The sequence below is a fragment of the Sphaeramia orbicularis genome, unplaced genomic scaffold (assembly GCF_902148855.1).
Source record: "Sphaeramia orbicularis unplaced genomic scaffold, fSphaOr1.1, whole genome shotgun sequence".
Taxonomy (NCBI): domain Eukaryota; kingdom Metazoa; phylum Chordata; class Actinopteri; order Kurtiformes; family Apogonidae; genus Sphaeramia; species Sphaeramia orbicularis.
Window position 1 is genome coordinate 32,997 of NW_021941673.1, and position 21,145 is coordinate 54,141.

The following is a 21,145-nucleotide window of genomic DNA, read 5'->3' on the forward strand; positions in this document are numbered from 1 at the left end:
CACACAGACTGGTATTCCAGATATTTATGTTTATATGGAACTCATAGATGGACTCTTTGTGGTCCCGTTGTGGTCCTGGTCCACGTGTCAGACCCCTGTCTGGTCCAGTTGTGGTCCCGTTGTGGTCCTGGTCCATGTGTCAGACCCCTGTCTGGTCCAGTTGTGGTCCAGTTGTGGTCCTGGTCCATGTGTCAGACCCCCGTCTGGTCCAGTTGTGGTCCAGTTGTGGTCCAGTTGTGGTCCTGGTCCATGTGTCAGACCCCTGTCTGGTCCAGTTGTGGTCCAGTTGTGGTCCTGGTCCATGTGTCAGACCCCTGTCTGGTCCAGTTGTGGTCCTGGTCCATGTGTCAGACCCCTGTCTGGTCCAGTTGTGGTCCAGTTGTGGTCCTGGTCCATGTGTCAGACCCCTGTCTGGTCCAGTTGTGGTCCTGGTCCATGTGTCAGACCCCTGTCTGGTCCAGTTGTGGTCCAGTTGTGGTCCTGGTCCATGTGTCAGACCCCTGTCTGGTCCAGTTGTGGTCCAGTTGTGGTCCTGGTCCATGTGTCAGACCCCTGTCTGGTCCAGTTGTGGTCCTGGTCCATGTGTCAGACCCCTGTCTGGTCCAGTTGTGGTCCAGTTGTGGTCCTGGTCCATGTGTCAGACCCCTGTCTGGTCCAGTTGTGGTCCTGGTCCATGTGTCAGACCCCTGTCTGGTGCAGTTGTGGTCCAGTTGTGGTCCTGGTCCATGTGTCAGACCCCTGTCTGGTCCAGTTGTGGTCCAGTTGTGGTCCTGGTCCATGTGTCAGACCCCTGTCTGGTCCAGTGTGTATTTCTCGTTGTGTTTCCTGGTTTCGTTCGGTCGTGTCGTCGTGTTGAGGCCAAACTTCTCCGTTTTTACTCGTCCATCGTGTCTTGGTTCGTCTTCTTGAACCAGATCAGACAGTGTTGGTCCACCTTGGACATCTGGACCGTCCCCATCAGGCCTTGGCAGTGTCCCTGTCTCCTTCTTCCTGCTGATGCGGTGTCCCTGTCGTGGACGTATGTGTGTCCAGTTCCTCATGTGGATGAGGAGTGGACAGAGGCTTTGGCCGACGCCCACCTGTCCTGGTGCATTCCTATTGGACGGTGGTGCTAATGCTCCTGTCACTATCAGACAGCTAGGGGGGACATCAGGGGGACATGTCCAGTCTGGCTCTGACCTCATGTCCTCCACAGTGGTCTGTCTGTAGCTTCAGTCCCACTTTGGACACACTGTGGGTCCTCTGTCAAACTTTACCCAGTCGGCCTCTGCAGCGTTGTCGGCGTTGTCGGTGGAACGAACGCTTGATTTGATCTGGAAATGGAGCAGAAAACCAACGAAGGACGAGAACGGCAGGAGAGTGGAGACGCCAGTCCACATTAGAGGACTGATGTCACCGTGGAAACCACAGAGGACTGATGGGAGGTGACAGGACTAGACCAGGAAGAAGCAGGAGTGGGAGGAGCTTCAGGATGTGTGGTGGAGGAGGGGGAGGAGGAGGAGGAAGAGGAAGAAGAAGAGGAGGAGGAGGAGGAGGAAGAAGAAGAGGAGGAGGAGGAGGAAGAGGAAGAGGAAGAGGAAGAAGAAGAGGAGGAAGAAGAAGAAGAGGAGGAGGAGGAGCTGACCTGAGCAGGGTCAGTCCAAGACCACATCTGAAGGGTCTGTGGGGGTCTGTGGGGGTGGAGGGCGGCTGTGGCTCAGTTGGTAGAGCAGGTGGTCCACTGACCAAAGGGTCGGTGGTTTGAATCCTGGCTCCGACTGTCCACATGTGGAAGTGCCCTTGGGCAAAGACGCTGAACCCACGTGTGTCCCAGCAGGACCAGTCAGAGCCACTGGTGTATGAGTGTGTGTGTGGACGGGTGGATGGGAGGAGGTGTCCAGAGCCTGGACACCATGAGGGTGGAGAACATGTGCTGCATCAGCTCAGACTCCTGGAGGACACATGGTTTATGTAAACTATACAAACACATGGTTTATGTAAACTATACAAACACATGGTTTATGTAAACTATACAAACACATGGTTTATGTAAATTATACAAACACATGATGGATGTAAACTATACAAACACATGATGGATGTAAACTATACAAACACATGATGGATGTAAACTATACAAACACATGGTTTATGTAAACTATACAAACACATGGTTTATGTAAACTATACAAACACATGATGGATGTAAACTATACAAACACATGGTTTATGTAAACTATACAAACACATGATGGATGTAAACTATACAAACACATGGTTTATGTAAACTATACAAACACATGGTTTATGTAAATTATACAAACACATGATGGATGTAAACTATACAAACACATGGTTTATGTAAACTATACAAACACATGATGGATGTAAACTATACAAACACATGGTTTATGTAAACTATACAAACACATGGTTTATGTAAACTATACAAACACATGGTTTATGTAAATTATACAAACACATGATGGATGTAAACTATACAAACACATGATGGATGTAACTATACAAACACATGATGGATGTAAACTATACAAACACATGGTTTATGTAAACTATACAAACACATGGTTTATGTAAATTATACAAACACATGATGGATGTAAACTATACAAATACATGATGGATGTAAACTATACAAACACATGGTTTATGTAAACTATACAAACACATGGTTTATGTAAACTATACAAACACATGATGGATGTAAACTATACAAACACATGATGGATGTAAACTATACAAACACATGGTTTATGTAAACTATACAAACACATGATGGATGTAAACTATACAAACACATGATGGATGCAAACTATACAAACACATGATGGATGTAAACTATACAAACACATGGTTTATGTAAACTATACAAACACATGATGGATGTAAACTATACAAACACATGGTTTATGTAAATTATACAAACACATGATGGATGTAAACTATACAAACACATGATGGATGTAAACTATACAAACACATGGTTTATGTAAACTATACAAACACATGGTTTATGTAAATTATACAAACACATGATGGATGTAAACTATACAAACACATGGTTTATGTAAACTATACAAACACATGATGGATGTAAACTATACAAACACATGGTTTATGTAAACTATACAAACACATGATGGATGTAAACTATACAAACACATGGTTTATGTAAACTATACAAACACATGGTTTATGTAAATTATACAAACACATGATGGATGTAAACTATACAAACACATGGTTTATGTAAACTATACAAATACATGATGGATGTAAACTATACAAACACATGGTTTATGTAAACTATACAAACACATGGTTTATGTAAACTATACAAACACATGGTTTATGTAAATTATACAAACACATGATGGATGTAAACTATACAAACACATGATGGATGTAAACTATACAAACACATGATGGATGTAAACTATACAAACACATGGTTTATGTAAACTATACAAACACATGGTTTATGTAAATTATACAAACACATGATGGATGTAAACTATACAAACACATGATGGATGTAAACTATACAAACACATGGTTTATGTAACTATACAAACACATGATGGATGTAAACTATACAAACACATGATGGATGTAAACTATACAAACACATGATGGATGCAAACTATACAAACACATGATGGATGTAAACTATACAAACACATGGTTTATGTAAACTATACAAACACATGATGGATGTAAACTATACAAACACATGGTTTATGTAAACTATAAAAACACATGGTTTATGTAAACTATACAAACACATGATGGATGTAAACTATACAAACACATGGTTTATGTAAACTATACAAACACATGGTTTATGTAAACTATACAAACACATGGTTTATGTAAACTATACAAACACATGATGGATGTAAACTATACAAACACATGGTTATGTAAACTATACAAACACATGATGGATGTAAACTATACAAACACATGGTTTATGTAAACTATACAAACACATGGTTTATGTAAACTATACAAACACATGATGGATGTAAACTATACAAACACATGGTTTATGTAAACTATACAAACACATGGTTTATGTAAACTATACAAACACATGATGGATGTAAACTATACAAACACATGGTTTATGTAAACTATACAAACACATGGTTTATGTAAACTATACAAACACATGGTTTATGTAAACTATACAAACACATGATGGATGTAAACTATACAAAACACATGGTTTATGTAAACTATACAAACACATGATGGATGTAAAGTATACAAACACATGGTTTATGTAAACTATACAAACACATGATGGATGTAACTATACAAACACATGGTTTATGTAAACTATACAAACACATGATGGATGTAAACTATACAAACACATGATGGATGTAAACTATACAAACACATGGTTTATGTAAACTATACAAACACATGATGGATGTAAACTATACAAACACATGATGGATGTAAACTATACAAATACATGATGGATGTAAACTATACAAACACATGGTTTATGTAAACTATACAAACACATGATGGATGTAAACTATACAAACACATGATGGATGTAAACTATACAAAGACATGATGGATGTAAACTATACAAACACATGGTTTATGTAAACTATACAAACACATGGTTTATGTAAACTATACAAACACATGATGGATGTAAACTATACAAACACATGATGGATGTAAACTATACAAATACATGATGGATGTAAACTATACAAACACATGGTTTATGTAAACTATACAAACACATGGTTTATGTAAACTATACAAACACATGATGGATGTAAACTATACAAACACATGATGGATGTAAACTATACAAATACATGATGGATGTAAACTATACAAACACATGGTTTATGTAAACTATACAAACACATGGTTTATGTAAACTATACAAACACATGATGGATGTAAACTATACAAACACATGGTTTATGTAAACTATACAAACACATGATGGATGTAAACTATACAAATACATGATGGATGTAAACTATACAAACACATGGTTTATGTAAACTATACAAACACATGGTTTATGTAAACTATACAAACACATGATGGATGTAAACTATACAAACACATGGTTTATGTAAACTATACAAACACATGATGGATGTAAACTATACAAACACATGGTTTATGTAAACTATACAAACACATGATGGATGTAAACTATACAAACACATGATGGATGTAAACTATACAAACACATGGTTTATGTAAACTATACAAACACATGATGGATGTAAACTATACAAACACATGATGGATGTAAACTATACAAATACATGATGGATGTAAACTATACAAACACATGGTTTATGTAAACTATACAAACACATGATGGATGTAAACTATACAAATACATGATGGATGTAAACTATACAAAGACATGATGGATGTAAACTATACAAACACATGGTTTATGTAAACTATACAAACACATGGTTATGTAAACTATACAAACACATGATGGATGTAACTATACAAACACATGATGGATGTAAACTATACAAATACATGATGGATGTAAACTATACAAACACATGGTTTATGTAAACTATACAAACACATGGTTTATGTAAACTATACAAACACATGATGGATGTAACTATACAAACACATGATGGATGTAAACTATACAAATACATGATGGATGTAAACTATACAAACACATGGTTTATGTAAACTATACAAACACATGGTTTATGTAAACTATACAACACATGATGGATGTAAACTATACAAACACATGGTTTATGTAAACTATACAAACACATGATGGATGTAAACTATACAAATACATGATGGATGTAAACTATACAAACACATGGTTTATGTAAACTATACAAACACATGTTTATGTAAACTATACAAACACATGATGGATGTAAACTATACAAACACATGGTTTATGTAAACTATACAAACACATGATGGATGTAAACTATACAAACACATGGTTTATGTAAACTATACAAACACATGATGGATGTAAACTATACAAACACATGGTTTATGTAAACTATACAACACATGATGGATGTAAACTATACAAACACATGATGGATGTAAACTATACAAACACATGGTTTATGTAAACTATACAACACATGATGGATGTAAACTATACAAACACATGGTTTATGTAAACTATACAAACACATGATGGATGTAAACTATACAAACACATGGTTTATGTAAACTATACAAACACATGATGGATGTAAACTATACAAACACATGGTTTATGTAAACTATACAAACACATGATGGATGTAAACTATACAAACACATGATGGATGTAAACTATACAAACACATGGTTTATGTAAACTATACAAACACATGATGGATGTAAACTATACAAACACATGGTTTATGTAAACTATACAAACACATGGTTTATGTAAACTATACAAACACATGATGGATGTAAACTATACAAACACATGGTTTATGTAAACTATACAAACACATGGTTTATGTAAACTATACAAACACATGGTTTATGTAAAACTATACAAAACACATGATGGATGTAAACTATACAAACACATGGTTATGTAAACTATACAAACACATGATGGATGTAACCTATACAAACACATGATGGATGTAAACTATACAAACACATGATGGATGTAAACTATACAAACACCTGGTTTATGTAAACTATACAAACACATGGTTTATGTAAACTATACAAACACATGATGGATGTAAACTATACAAACACATGGTTTATGTAAACTATACAAACACATGGTTTATGTAAACTATACAAACACATGATGGATGTAAACTATACAAACACATGATGGATGTAAACTATACAAACACATGGTTTATGTAAACTATACAAACACATGATGGATGTAAACTATACAAACACATGGTTTATGTAAACTATACAAACACATGATGGATGTAAACTATACAAACACATGGTTTATGTAAACTATACAAACACATGATGGATGTAAACTATACAAACACATGGTTTATGTAAACTATACAAACACATGATGGATGTAAACTATACAAACACATGGTTTATGTAAACTATACAAACACATGATGGATGTAAACTATACAAACACATGATGGATGTAAACTATACAAACACATGGTTTATGTAAACTATACAAACACATGATGGATGTAAACTATACAAACACATGATGGATGTAAACTATACAAACACATGGTTTATGTAAACTATACAAACACATGGTTTATGTAAACTATACAAACACATGATGGATGTAAACTATACAAACACATGATGGATGTAAACTATACAAATACATGATGGATGTAAACTATACAAACACATGGTTTATGTAAACTATACAAACACATGATGGATGTAAACTATACAATACATGATGGATGTAAACTATACAAACACATGGTTTATGTAAACTATACAAACACATGGTTTATGTAAACTATACAAACACATGAGGATGTAAACTATACAAACAACATGGTTTATGTAAACTATACAAACACATGATGGATGTAAACTATACAAACACATGGTTTATGTAAACTATACAAACACATGATGGATGTAAACTATACAAACACATGGTTTATGTAAACTATACAAACACATGATGGATGTAAACTATACAAACACATGATGGATGTAAACTATACAAAACACATGATGGTGTAAACTATACAAACACATGGTTTATGTAAACTATACAAACACATGATGGATGTAAACTATACAAACACATGGTTTATGTAAACTATACAAACACATGATGGATGTAAACTATACAAACACATGGTTTATGTAAACTATACAAACACATGGTTATGTAAACTATACAAACACATGGTTTATGTAAACTATACAAACACATGATGGATGTAAACTATACAAACACATGGTTTATGTAAACTATACAACACATGATGGATGTAAACTATACAAACACATGATGGATGTAAACTATACAAACACATGGTTTATGTAAACTATACAAACACATGGTTTATGTAAACTATACAAACACCATGATGGATGTAAACTATACAAACACATGGTTTATGTAAACTATACAAACACATGGTTTATGTAAACTATACAAACACATGATGGATGTAAACTATACAAACACATGGTTTATGTAAACTATACAAACACATGATGGATGTAAACTATACAAACACATGGTTTATGTAAACTATACAAACACATGATGGATGTAAACTATACAAACACATGGTTTATGTAAACTATACAAACACATGATGGATGTAAACTATACAAACACATGGTTTATGTAAACTATACAAACACATGATGGATGTAAACTATACAAACACATGATGGATGTAAACTATACAAACACATGGTTTATGTAAACTATACAAACACATGATGGATGTAAACTATACAAACACATGGTTTATGTAAACTATACAACACATGATGGATGTAAACTATACAAACACATGGTTTATGTAAACTATACAAACACATGATGGATGTAAACTATACAAACACATGGTTTATGTAAACTATACAAACACATGATGGATGTAAACTATACAAACACATGATGGATGTAAACTATACAAACACATGGTTTATGTAAACTATACAACACATGATGGATGTAAACTATACAAATACATGATGGATGTAAACTATACAAACACATGGTTTATGTAAACTATACAAACCCATGGTTTATGTAAACTATACAAACACATGGTTTATGTAAACTATACAAACACATGATGGATGTAAACTATACAAACACATGGTTTATGTAAACTATACAAACACATGATGGATGTAAACTATACAAACACATGGTTTATGTAAACTATACAAACACATGATGGATGTAAACTATACAAACACATGGTTTATGTAACTATACAAACACATGATGGATTGTAAACTATACAAACACATGATGGATGTAAACTATACAAACACATGATGGATGTAAACTATACAAACACATGGTTTATGTAAACTATACAAACACATGATGGATGTAAACTATACAAAACACATGGTTTATGTAAACTATACAAACACATGATGGATGTAAACTATACAAACACATGGTTTATGTAAACTATACAAACACATGATGGATGTAAACTATACAAACACATGGTTTATGTAAACTATACAAACACATGATGGATGTAAACTATACAAACACATGATGGATGTAAACTATACAAACACATGGTTTATGTAAACTATACAAACACATGATGGATGTAAACTATACAAACACATGATGGATGTAAACTATACAAACACATGGTTTATGTAAACTATACAAACACATGATGGATGTAAACTATACAAACACATGCTGCTGGATCTGGACATGTGTGGAAAGCACACAGCTGCCTCATTCAGTGACGAATGGGATGATTTTTGAATTAACACAAAATGTCAGTGTCACATGTATGTGTATGTGTGTTTATGCAGATGGGTGCGTTTGTTTTCTACACCTGCAGTAGTTTAGATTAAATACAGAAGAAGAAACAACTAAAGGATACAGACCAAAATACAGTAGTTGATCCGTTAAAGTGTTCATCGGTGCTGGTTCAGGTTCTGGTTCTGTCTAATCTGGGTCATCCCTCCCTCCCTTCTTCTTCTTCTTTCTTTTTTTTCCAGTGTCTCCAACCCTGCAAAGACTCCTGGGAAATGAAGGAGAAATCCAACTGCAGACAGATGTGTGAGGTACACACACACACACACACACACACACACACTTACACAAAGCATGATGGGAACTGGAGTTTCTGATGATACTAACCAGTGGTTTTGAAACATCTGGACCAGGAGGTGGATCCAGTCTGGATTTACTGAAGAACTTATCTTACCTTACCTTACCTTACCTTACCTTACCTTACCTTGGTAGACCCATGTGGGTCACAGGGCAGGGTTTTAAAACCATAGGGACACAGTTATTGGGATTTCATTTAGTTGGGGGCGGGGCTATTATCAAACACGTCAACTTTGTTTTTTATTGGATGAAAAATTACCAAGTTAGAACAGTTTCATTTTTCATGGTAACACATCCAAATTCACCGCTCTGACCGCGTCGATGGTCTTCAGTGGTCGTTGATGGTCGCCGTTGGTCATAAATGGTCGTCGATGGTCGTTGTTGGTCTTCGATAGTTGTAGATGGTCATTGATGGTCTTTGATGGTCTTCGATGGTCGTTGATGGTCTTCGTTGGTTGTCAATGGTTGTCGATGGTCGTTGATGGTCGTCGATGGTCGTAAATGGTCATCGATGGTCGTTGATGGTCTTCGATGGTTGTAGATGGTCGTCGATGGTCTTTGATGGTCTTCGATGGTCGTTGATGGTCTTCGTTGGTTGTCAATGGTTGTCGATGGTCGTTGATGGTCGTCGATGGTCGTAAATGGTCATCGATGGTCGTTGATGGTCTTCGATGGTTGTCGTTGGTCTTCGATGGTTGTCGATGGTCTTCGATGGTCGTCGATGGTCTTCGATGGTCTTCGATAGTTGTTGATGGTCTTCGTTGGTCTTCAATGGTTGTCGATGGTCGTAAATGATCTTTGATGGTCGTCGATGGTCGTCGATGGTAGTAGATGGTCTTTGATGGTCTTCGATGGTTGTCGATGGTAGTAGAAGGTCTTTGATGGTCTTCGATGGTTGTCGATGGTCTTTGATGGTCGTTGTTGGTCTTTGATGGTCGTTGTTGGTCTTTGATGGTCTTCAATGATTGTCGATGCTCTTCAATGGTCGTTGTTGGTCGTTGTTGGTCGTTGATGGTCTTTGATGGTCTTCTATGGTTGTCGATGGTTGTCGATGGTCTTTGATGGTCTTTGATGGTCATCGTTGGTCTTTGATGGTCTTCAATGATTGTCGATGGTCGTTGATGGTCTTCGACGGTCGTCGTTGGTCTTCGATGGTCGTTGATGGTCTTCAATGGTCTTCGATGGTCGTCGTTGGTCTTCGATGGTCGTTGATGGTCTTCAATGGTCTTTGATGGTCGTCGTTGGTCTTCGATAGTTGTCGATGGTCTTCAATGGTCGTCTTTGGTCTTCGATGGTCGTTGATGGTCGTCAATGGTCTTTGATGGTCTTCGATGGTCACCGATGGTCTTCGATGGTCGTCGATGGTCTTCGATGGTTGTCCACCAAATCTGTGACTTGGTTTTCACCTCCGACTTTCTGAGATTAAACAGAGCAGGCTTGGAGTTAAAGTAGGAGGAGCTACATCACAAAGAAAGACAGTGAAACGACAAAAATACAAATGGATGACTTGTTTAATTTTGTTCTTTATTTTCTTCATTATTTTGTTCATTTTTTCTGTTTCTGTTCATTTTAATGGTTTTTCTGTTTTTCTTGTTTTTTTTTTTTTTGTACGGTGGTACAAAACCATAGTCAGACTGGACTGTGATTGGTCTGTTGGAGTCACATGACCTCTGTGACCTCTGACCCTGCCTTTCCTCCTGCCCCCTACAGCCTCTGTTTCCCAGAAGGCCTTGGGAGTGTGTGACCAGCTGTGAGTTCCTCCAGTCAGTGCTGTCAGTCAAACAGGGGGCGTGTCCTCTGCCGGACCGTGCCGCAGGCTTCGAGGCCGCCTGCGTCGACAGCTGCGACCGCGACCGTGAATGCCCCGCCCACAGGAAGTGCTGCTCCAATGGCTGTGGACACACCTGCCAGACCCCCAAGGACCTCTATAGAGGTAGGACTGGACCACCTGGGACCACCTGGACCACCTTGACCACAAGGACCACTAGGACCACTAGGGTCACTGGGACCACTTGGACCACTAGGTCACTGGGACCACTAGGACCACTAGGGTCACTGGGACCACTAGGATCACTAGGTCACTGGGACCACTAGGACCACTAGGGTCACTGGACCACTAGGGTCATAAACACTGCTCAGACCCTGTTAGCCCCTCCCCCTTGGCCCACTTAGGTCTATTGTCAGGAGTGGGATCACCGACGCAACCTGGGCCGGCCTGGCTGACGCCCCGGTGCATGATGGGAAGGTCCTGTCTGGTGTGAGTGCAGCTGTAACTCCCATCATGCCCCTGGGCGACAGTGGACCGACACATCAGAGCTGTGAACTGCATCAGGTTAAGGGTTCAGTCACTGCAGTCACTAGAGTCACTTTGAATGGGACTCAATGAGCTGTGACAGGTGGTTTAGAAAAACCACTACAGACCCAGAACCAGATACAGGTCCAACAGGCACTTCATGAACACAGATGCTATTGGGTTATCTAAAATAAAATAAAATAAAATAAAATAAAATAAAATAAAATAAAATAAATAAATAAATAAATAATAATGAAATCAAATAAAATAAAATGATTCCTCTCATGTGGTCTGTACTGGTTTTCCTCTCATGTGGTCTGTACTGGTTTTCCTCTCATGTAGTCTGTACTGGTTTTCCTCTTATGTGGTCTGTACTGGTTTTCCTCTTATGTGGTCTGTACTGGTTTTCCTCTCATGTGGTCTGTACTGGTTTTCCTCTCATGTGGTCTGTACTGGTTTTCCTCTCATGTGGTCTGTACTGGTTTTCCTCTCATGTGGTCTGTACTGGTTTTCCTCTTATGTGGTCTTGTGCTGGTCCAGGTTGCCCTCTGAAGCCCAGGAAGGACCTGGTCTTTCATGAGTCCTCCTCCGGGTCGTTGGACGTCCGTTGGTCGTCTCGTTTCAACGTCTCCTCTGAACCGGTGGTCTACGTCCTCCAGAGGAGGTGGAACTACGGGGTCCAGCCCAGTGAGGACAGCGCCTCCCCCTGGGAGGAGGTGGGCCAGGTACGCCCACTGTAAGAAATAAAGTAAAAAATACTGAGGGAGGAGGTGGAGCAGGTATGTCTACTGCAAAAAATAATACTGAACCCCCTGGGAGGAGGTGCACCAGGTCAGCCCACTGTAAAAAATACTGAGGTAGGAGGTGCGCCAGGTCAGCCCACTGGAAAAAATACTGAGGGAGGAGGTGCACCAGGTCAGCCCACTGTAAAAAATACTGAGGTAGGAGGTGCGCCAGGTCAGCCCACTGGAAAAAATACTGAGGGAGGAGGTGCACCAGGTCAGCCCACTGTAAAAAATACTGAGGTAGGAGGTGCACCAGGTCAGCCCACTGTAAAAAACACTGGAAAAAACTTACTGAGGGAGGAGGTGCACCAGGTCAGCCCACTGTAAAAAATAATACTGAACCCCCTGGGAGGAAGTGCACCAGGTCAGTCCACTGTAAAAATAATGTAAAAAAAAAAAAAAAAAAAACTGAACCCCCTGGGAGGAGGTGCACCAGGTCAGTCCACTGTAAAAAATAATGTAAAAAAAAAAAAAAAATACTGAACCCCCTGGGAGGAGGTGCACCAGGTCAGTCCACTGTAAAAAATAATGTAAAAAAAAAAAAAAAAAAAATACTGAACCCCCTGGGAGGAGGTGCACCAGGTCAGTCCGCTGTAAAAAAAAAATAATATTGCACCCCCCTGGGAGGAGGTGCACCAGGTCAGCCCACTGTAAGAGATACTGAAAAAAATACTGAGGAAGGAGGCGCACCAGGTCAGTCCGCTGTAAAAAATACAGTAAAAAAAAATATTGAGGGAGGAGGTGGAGCAGGTCAGTCCACCGTAAAAAATACTGAACCCCCTGGAGGAGGTGCACCAGGTCAGTCCGCTGTAAAAAAATAATACTGCACCCCCTGGGAAGAGGTGCACCAGGTCAGCCCACTGTAAGAAATACTCTAAAAAATACTGAGGGAGGAGGTGCACCGGGTCAGTCCACTGTAAAAAAAAAAATACTGTAAAAAATACTGAGGGAGAAGGTGGAGCAGGTCAGTCCACTGTAAAAATACTGTAAAAAAAAAAATATTGAGAGAGGAGGTGGCACAGGTAAGTCCACTGTAAAAAGTACTGAGGATGTGTTTAAAGCAGGTCAGTCCACTGTAATAATAACATGGAAGGGCTTTTAGCAGTTCAGCCTGCTGTAAAAATACAGAGGATGTGTTTAAAGCAGGTCAGTCCACTGTAGAAAATACTGAGGATAGGTTTTTAACATTTACACTGTAAATAATAACATGGATGTGTTTTTAGCATGTCTGCGCTACACGCTAATGCTAACATGTTTTTGCTTTCAGTGTCCGAACTTCTGAAACTCATTTTAGACCAACTTTTACAAATGCGATAAAATATTAATGATCTAATGTGACTCCACCCCCCTCCTCGCCATCAGACATCAGAACCCAGATCGCGACTTTCCGACATCCGACCGGGTCGCTGGTACCAGTTCCGAGTGGCGGCCGTCAACACCCACGGAACCAAAGGTTTCACCACGCCCAGCCGACACATCCACTCAGCAGAGGTTAGCATCGCAATATCGCATTTATACGGTCTGGGCTCTGGGACCAGCTTTTGTCTTTTACGATCTTTTGTCTTGATGTTTCTTTTACAGTACTCTCATCTCGTTAAGTCTTTTGTGATCTTTTTGTTTTGTTTTTTGTAGTTTCCATTCTGTTAAATAAGCTTTTCATCTTTCGCGTTTATATAGTTGTCTTTTACGATATTTTGTCTTTTACGATCTTTTTTGTTTTGTTTTTTTGTTGTTTTCATTCTGTGAAATAACCTTTTCATCTCTTTCGCATTTATATCGTGTCTTTTACGATCGTTTGTCTTTTATGATCTTTTTGTTTTGTTGTATCTTTTGTTGTCTTTTTGTCCTTGTCTGTTGTATATATTTTTGCGACTTTTTTGTCTTGCTCCTTCTTCTACAAAACTTCTTTTCACTGATGATTTTAATTTTGGAAGATTTTTACAATTATTTTTGTTCTTTTCTGTATTTGATTTTTTAAACTCGTTTTTTTTTTTAAATTTTTGTTCTTTTCTGTATTTTTTTTAACTAATTTTTAAAAAATTATTTTAGTTCTTTTCTCTATTTTATTTTTTTTTTAACTTTTTTTTTTGTTCTTTTCTCTATATTATTTATTTCCATTCATTTTAAAAATCATTTGTGTTCATTTCACTGAATATTTTGTCCATTTTAACTGATTTCTTTAAAATTATTTTTGCTTGTTTTTGTTCTTTTTTTCTATTTCATTCATTTTAACTCATTTTTTAAATTATTTTGTTCTTTGTCCTCCTCTGTTTCATTCTTCTTCTGCTGTTTTTTTCTGGTCTTTGTGGATAATTTTTACTTTTATTTTAACTCTTTCAGTGCCATGGGCCGATTAAATCGGCTTTACGAAAACAACCTGTAAAGTGCCACGGGCCGATCAGATCGGCTTTGGAGAACACGCCACATTTGTGTACAAACAAACCATCCACCCCATTTCTTTCTCACATTTCGATGACGTTCTTTCTGTGTCCCCCTTTTGAGACCAAGCAGACGGGAATTTGAGGTCACGTGACCGAATAATATTTTATATGTTTTTAATGTTTCTTATTCTCCGGTGTTTCATCAGAGGGAGCCCTCCATGCTGGGGGGCGGCTGTGGACTCCGGGGGCTGTGGCGCCTTCTCTCACTGGGGTCCGCTCCTTTCTGGTGGGTGGGGGTCCCAGTTGGCCCTCTCCCACTAGTTGGGATGCGGGGCTGTGTTGCTGGTGCCTGGTCGCCGGGGTCGGCGGCTGCCTCCTGGTGCGGACGGCTCCCTGAGACAACGCCTCCTAAACTGATGTTTTACTTTTACTTGTACATTTTTGTTCTGGTCTACCCGTGCTCAGTCAGTCTTCTTAAGTATGTGTGAGCTTGTGGTTTTGCATGTATGTGTGTGTGTGTGTGTGGTGTGTGTGTGTGTGTGCGGGTGAGTGGGTGGGGTGTGGGTGAGTGGGTGGGTGTGGGTGGGGGGCGGTACTGATTTTTAAACTGATATGTAAAACACTTTGTGCTACAGTTTTAATGTATGTAAAGTGCTATATAAATAAAGATTATTATTATTATTATTATATTATTATTATAAATTATGCAAATTACGATCAATAATGAATCGGCTGCATCCGGTGCGTTTTGGATCTAATCAGCAATCGGTCGGATGTTACCGAGCGGTTTCCTGCAGGATTCTTCAAATATTATGAAATGACGCGAAATACTGAAAAACGGCCAAATTCTGTGGCACTTTTAAGGCGTATTAGCCCCTTAACTGTCTGGCACTTAAAGAGTTAATAATGATAATGTCTTGTCGGTTCTGATGTGGTTCTGGTTTTGGTTCTGGTCCCTCAGACCCGTCCAGTCCTCCGGCTCCCTCTGACCTCAGGGTGGTCAACATGACCTTTGGCCCCGGTCGGACCGTGTCCACCCTGGTCCGCTGGACCGTCCCCCAGGACCTGGACGTCCCTGTCCACCACTATAAGGTCAGCTGGAGCTGGACGGAGGCGGGGCAGAGGACGGAGGCGGGGCAGAGGACAGTGTCGTCTTTGACCAAGAGGAGGAAGATGGTCCGAACGGTAAGGACAATGACACCCCAGTGCATTCTGGGAAAGACAGCTCAGATCCAACACACACAGGATGAGGATCAGTTTAATGAAAGAGTTCAATAATAATAATAATAATAATAATAATAATAATAACAATATATGTTTAATTAAAGGGTTAATGTTCCTGTGCTTACTGTGACCCACTTGTGTTTTCTACAGAACCAGGTGGTTCTGGACAGTCTGAGGTCAAACCGGACCTACAGGGTGGAGGTCCAGGCCATGTCTTACTGGGCCCAGAACCACCTCAAAGGCCCGCGGGCCCTGCTCCACTTCAGCACCCAGACCAGCAGGACTGGTACGCCAGCCTAGAACCCTCTGGTACCCCTAGAACCTCTGCTAGCCCTAGAACCTCTGGTACCCCTAGAACCTCTGGTACCCCTAGAACCTCTGGTACCCCTAGAACCTCTGCTAGCCCTAGAACCTCTGGTACCTCTAGAACCTCTGGTACCCTGAGAACCTCTGGTAGCCCTAGAACCTCTGGTACCTCTAGAACCTCTGGTACCCCTAGAACCTCTGGTACCTCTAGAACCTCTGGTACCCCTAGAACCTCTGGTACCCTGAGAACCTCTGGTAGCCCTAGAACCTCTGGTACCTCTAGAACCTCTGGTACCCCTAGAACCTCTAGTACCCCTAGAACCTCTGCTTGCCCTAGAACAGGGGTCGGCAACCCGCGGCTCCGGAGCCGCATGCGGCTCTTTCATCCTTTTGTTGTGGCTCTGCGTGGCTTGGGAAAATAAATTATAAGTGTCCGATTGAAGTGTATGTTATTTGTCTCCAAAACGTGTATCATGTCTTCTTATTAAGTCAAAGTTTTTAACTTCTTTCTTCAGACCTTGTGCGATTTCGGTTATCAGCATTCGCCTTCTTCAGAGACGTTGACAGCACTTGACGTGTCAGCCGACAGCCGGCATGTGCGGAATGTCCTGTGACACCAAAACTGCACAATATCTGAACAAAGTATTTTATTTGTGTTTGTTCGTTTGTTTAATTGTAGTTGTAAATTGTAAGATTATTGTGATCTCGAAATATTAAAATAAAATTATATATATATATATATATATATATAGTATTAATTTTCATCGCTCAAAATATGCGTCACACTCTTCGACAGCCCGCCAAAACACCATACATTTATCGAGACTTTCAACCCCAGGTAGGCCAAGTATGGAGAAATCTAAGAAAAGAAAAATATCTGAAGAAAATAGAACATTTAATGATGCCAGGTGCCATGGCACGACCAAGGTGCTGCAGCACCTCGGGGCCAACGCTAGGTGCCGTGGCACTGCAGTACTACGGCTCAGTGCCAGGTGCCGTGGCACCGCAGTGCCACTGCTCGCGGTGCCGCCGGTGCCACAGCACCACCGGCACCTCGAGCCGAGTCACCACCGCGGTGCCACGGCACCTGGCACCGAGCCATGGTACGGCGGTGCAACGGCACCTAGCGTTGGCCCCGAGGTGCGCCGCGGCAGGCACCACCGAGGTGCGCCGCGGAACCAAGCCGTGGTACCGGTAAAATCGTTGTATAAGCCGTGTCGGAGTATAAGCCGCAGTGTTTAAAGTGTGGGAAAAAAGTAGCGGCTTATACTCCGGAATTTACGGTATATATAGGCTAACATCTTCATTTCAGATGTCAAAAGTTTTTGCGGCTCCCAGTGTTGTCTTTTCCGTGGAAACCGGGTCGAAATGGCTCTTTGAGTGTTAAAGGTTGCCGACCCCTGCCCTAGAACCTCTGCTAGCCCTAGAACCTCTGTACCCCTAACCCTAATGAACATGTTTGTGTTTGTTTTGTCCTTCAGCTTTGGCTCCGCCTCCGTTTGGGGACGTCCTGGACGTGGGGACGCCATTTTACCAGGACGACCAACTGAGGGTCCACGTCTACTGGAGGAAGAGTCCAGGTAACCATGGCAACGCCCAGCAGATGGACACAACCCTCTGTCCTGGAGGAGGTCCGGTCTGGTCTAGGAGGTAGTCCGGTCCTAAAGGCCATCTGGTTCTAGAAGCAGTCCAGTCCCAGAGGCAGTCCGGTCCGGTTCTAGAGGCGGTCCGGTCCGGTCCGGTCCGGTCCTGGACGTGGTCCGGTCCTAGAGGTAGCCCGGTCCTAAGCCTCTGTCCTGGAGGAGGTCCAGTCCAGTCCCAGAGGCGGTCTGGTTCAGTTCTAGAGGCAGTCCAGTCCTAGAGGCAGTCCGGTCCGGTTCTAGAAGCGGTTCCGGTACAAGGGGCGGTCCAGTTCGGTCCGGTCATGGAGTCGGTCCAGTTCTAGAAGTGGTCTGGTCCGGTTCTAGAGGCGGTCTGGTTCGGTTCTAAGGGGGTCCGGTCCGGTCCTGGAGGCTGTCTGGTCCGGTCCTGGAGGCGGTCCGGTCCGGTCCTAGGGGCGGTCCAGTCCGGTCCTGGAGTCGGTCCGGTTCTAGAGGCAGTCCAGTCCGGTTCTGGAGGCGGTCTGGTCCAGTCCTAGAGCCAGTCCAGTCCGGTTCTAACCCTGTGTCCTGTGTCCTACAGACCCGTCAGTGGACTTGTACCGGATCCAGTGGGAACCTGAGTTCTGTGGACAGAACCGGACCCGGTCCATGCAGAAGACCACGTCTCGGGTCAGTATTCCAGCCAAACCCTGCCCACAGTCTGGTTTCCATGGCAACAGCAGAGCTTGATTGGTTCTCTGTGTGTCATGTATGCAGGGGGGCGTGGCCAAGCTGAAGGGCCTCCTGTTCTCCTGTAAATACAACGTTCTCCTGCAGCCAATCAGCTCCAAGACCCGCCCCCCGGCAGAACGGACCAGCTTCTACACCCCGTCATGTTCTGCGATCCAGGCCAAGAGTCCAGAACCCATCAGCTGTGGACCCAGAACAGGTCAGATTCCACCACAGAACCAGAACCACCACAGAACACGATCAGAACCAGAACCACCACAGAACCAGAACCGCTACAGAACTAGACCCACCATAGAACCAACCCTATGGATCCACAAATTGGATCAGTCACTGAAGAAGGATGAAGATCTGTTAGCTTAGCTTTGTTTTTTAGACTAAAACAGCCCCAGTAAAACTACTAATCCCCTCTGTTATCTTAGCTCTGTTATCTTAGCTCTGTTAGCTTAGCTTTGTTTTTAGACTAAAAACAGCCCCAGTAAAACTACTAATCCCCTCTGTTATCTTAGCTCTGTTATCTTAGCTCTGTTCAGCTTAGCTTTGTTTTTAAACTAAAACAGCCCCAGTAAAACTACTAATCCCCTCTGTTATCTTAGCTCTGTTATCTAGCTCTGTTAGCTTAGCTTTGTTTTTAGACTAAAACAGCCCCAGTAAACTACTAATCCCCTCTGTTATCTTAGCTCTGTTATCTTAGCTCTGTTAGCTTAGCTTTGTTTTTAGACTAAACAGCCCCAGTAAAACTACTAATCCCCTCTGTTATCTTAGCTCTGTTATCTTAGCTCTGTTAGCTTAGCTTTGTTTTTAGACTAAAACAGCCACAGTAAAACTACTAATCCCCTCTGTTATCTTAGCTCTGTTAGCTTAGCTCTGTTAGCTTAGCTTTGTTTTTAGACTAAAACAGCCCCAGTAAAACTACTAATCCCCTCTGTTATCTTAGCTCTGTTAGCTTAGCTCTGTTAGCTTAGCTTTGTTTTTAGACTAAAACAGCCACAGTGAAACTACTAATCCCCTCTGTATCTTAGCTCTGTTAGCTTAGCTCTGTTAGCTTAGCTTTGTTTTTAGACTAAAACAGCCACAGTAAAACTACTAATCCCCTCTGTTATCTTAGCTCTGTTAGCTTAGCTCTGTTAGCTTAGCTTTGTTTTTAAACTAAAACAGCCCCAGTAAAACTACTATCCCCTCTGTTATCTTAGCTCTGTTAGCTTAGCTCTGTTAGCTTAGCTTTGTTTTTAGACTAAACAGCCACAGTAAAACTACTAATCCCCTGTTATCTTAGCTCTGTTAGCTTAGCTCTGTTAGCTTAGCTTTGTTTTTAAACTAAAACAGCCACAGTAAAACTACTAATCCCCTCTGTTATCTTAGCTCTGTTAGCTTAGCTTTGTTTTTAAACTAAAACAGCCTCAGTAAAACTACTAATCCCCTCTGTTATCTTAGCTCTGTTAGCTTAGCTTTGTTTTTAGACTAAAACAGCCCCAGTAAAACTACTAATCCCCTCTGTTATCTTAGCTCTGTTAGCTTAGCTCTGTTAGCTTAGCTTTGTTTTTAGACTAAAACAGCCACAGTAAAACTACTAATCCCTTCTGTTATCTTAGCTCTGTTAGCTTAGCTTTGTTTTTAGACTAAAACAGCCCCAGTAAAACTACTAATCCCCTCTGTTATCTTAGCTCTGTTAGCTTAGCTCTGTTAGCTTAGCTTTGTTTTTAGACTAAAACAGCCACAGTAAAACTACTAATCCCTTCTGTTATCTTAGCTCTGTTAGCTTAGCTTTGTTTTTAGACTGAAACAGCCCCAGTAAAACCACTAATCCCCTTTTTTAGTTTAGCTCTGTTAGCTTTGCTTGGTTAGCTTAGCTCTGTTTTTAGACTAAAACAGCCACAGCAAAACCATTGATTTCCTCTGTTAGCTTAGCTGTGTTAGCGTAGCTCTATTAGCTTAGCTCTGTTAAATTAGCTCTGTTTCCTGTTGGTTTGTGTCGTCAATAACTGAACTACAGATGTGTTTGAATCCAACAAACA

The 21,145-nt window shown here is 40.7% G+C and overlaps 1 protein-coding gene across 1 annotated transcript in view; it reads left to right on the forward strand.

Annotated features, from left to right (window-relative positions):
• Positions 1 to 9,687: 9,687 nt before the first annotated feature.
• Positions 9,688 to 21,145, forward strand: part of LOC115416780 (anosmin-1-like) — a gene marked incomplete at its 5' end in the record, with an annotated part of 28,266 nt that continues 16,808 nt past the window's right edge. Inside the window, 9 exons of the mRNA XM_030130645.1 lie at positions 9,688 to 9,768; positions 11,525 to 11,747; positions 12,648 to 12,832; positions 14,255 to 14,411; positions 16,235 to 16,458; positions 16,648 to 16,783; positions 18,285 to 18,383; positions 18,985 to 19,073; positions 19,161 to 19,332. Of these exons, the coding sequence (XP_029986505.1) occupies positions 9,688 to 9,768; positions 11,525 to 11,747; positions 12,648 to 12,832; positions 14,255 to 14,411; positions 16,235 to 16,458; positions 16,648 to 16,783; positions 18,285 to 18,383; positions 18,985 to 19,073; positions 19,161 to 19,332 (1,366 nt within the window). The remainder of the gene's footprint in view (positions 9,769 to 11,524; positions 11,748 to 12,647; positions 12,833 to 14,254; positions 14,412 to 16,234; positions 16,459 to 16,647; positions 16,784 to 18,284; positions 18,384 to 18,984; positions 19,074 to 19,160; positions 19,333 to 21,145) is intronic.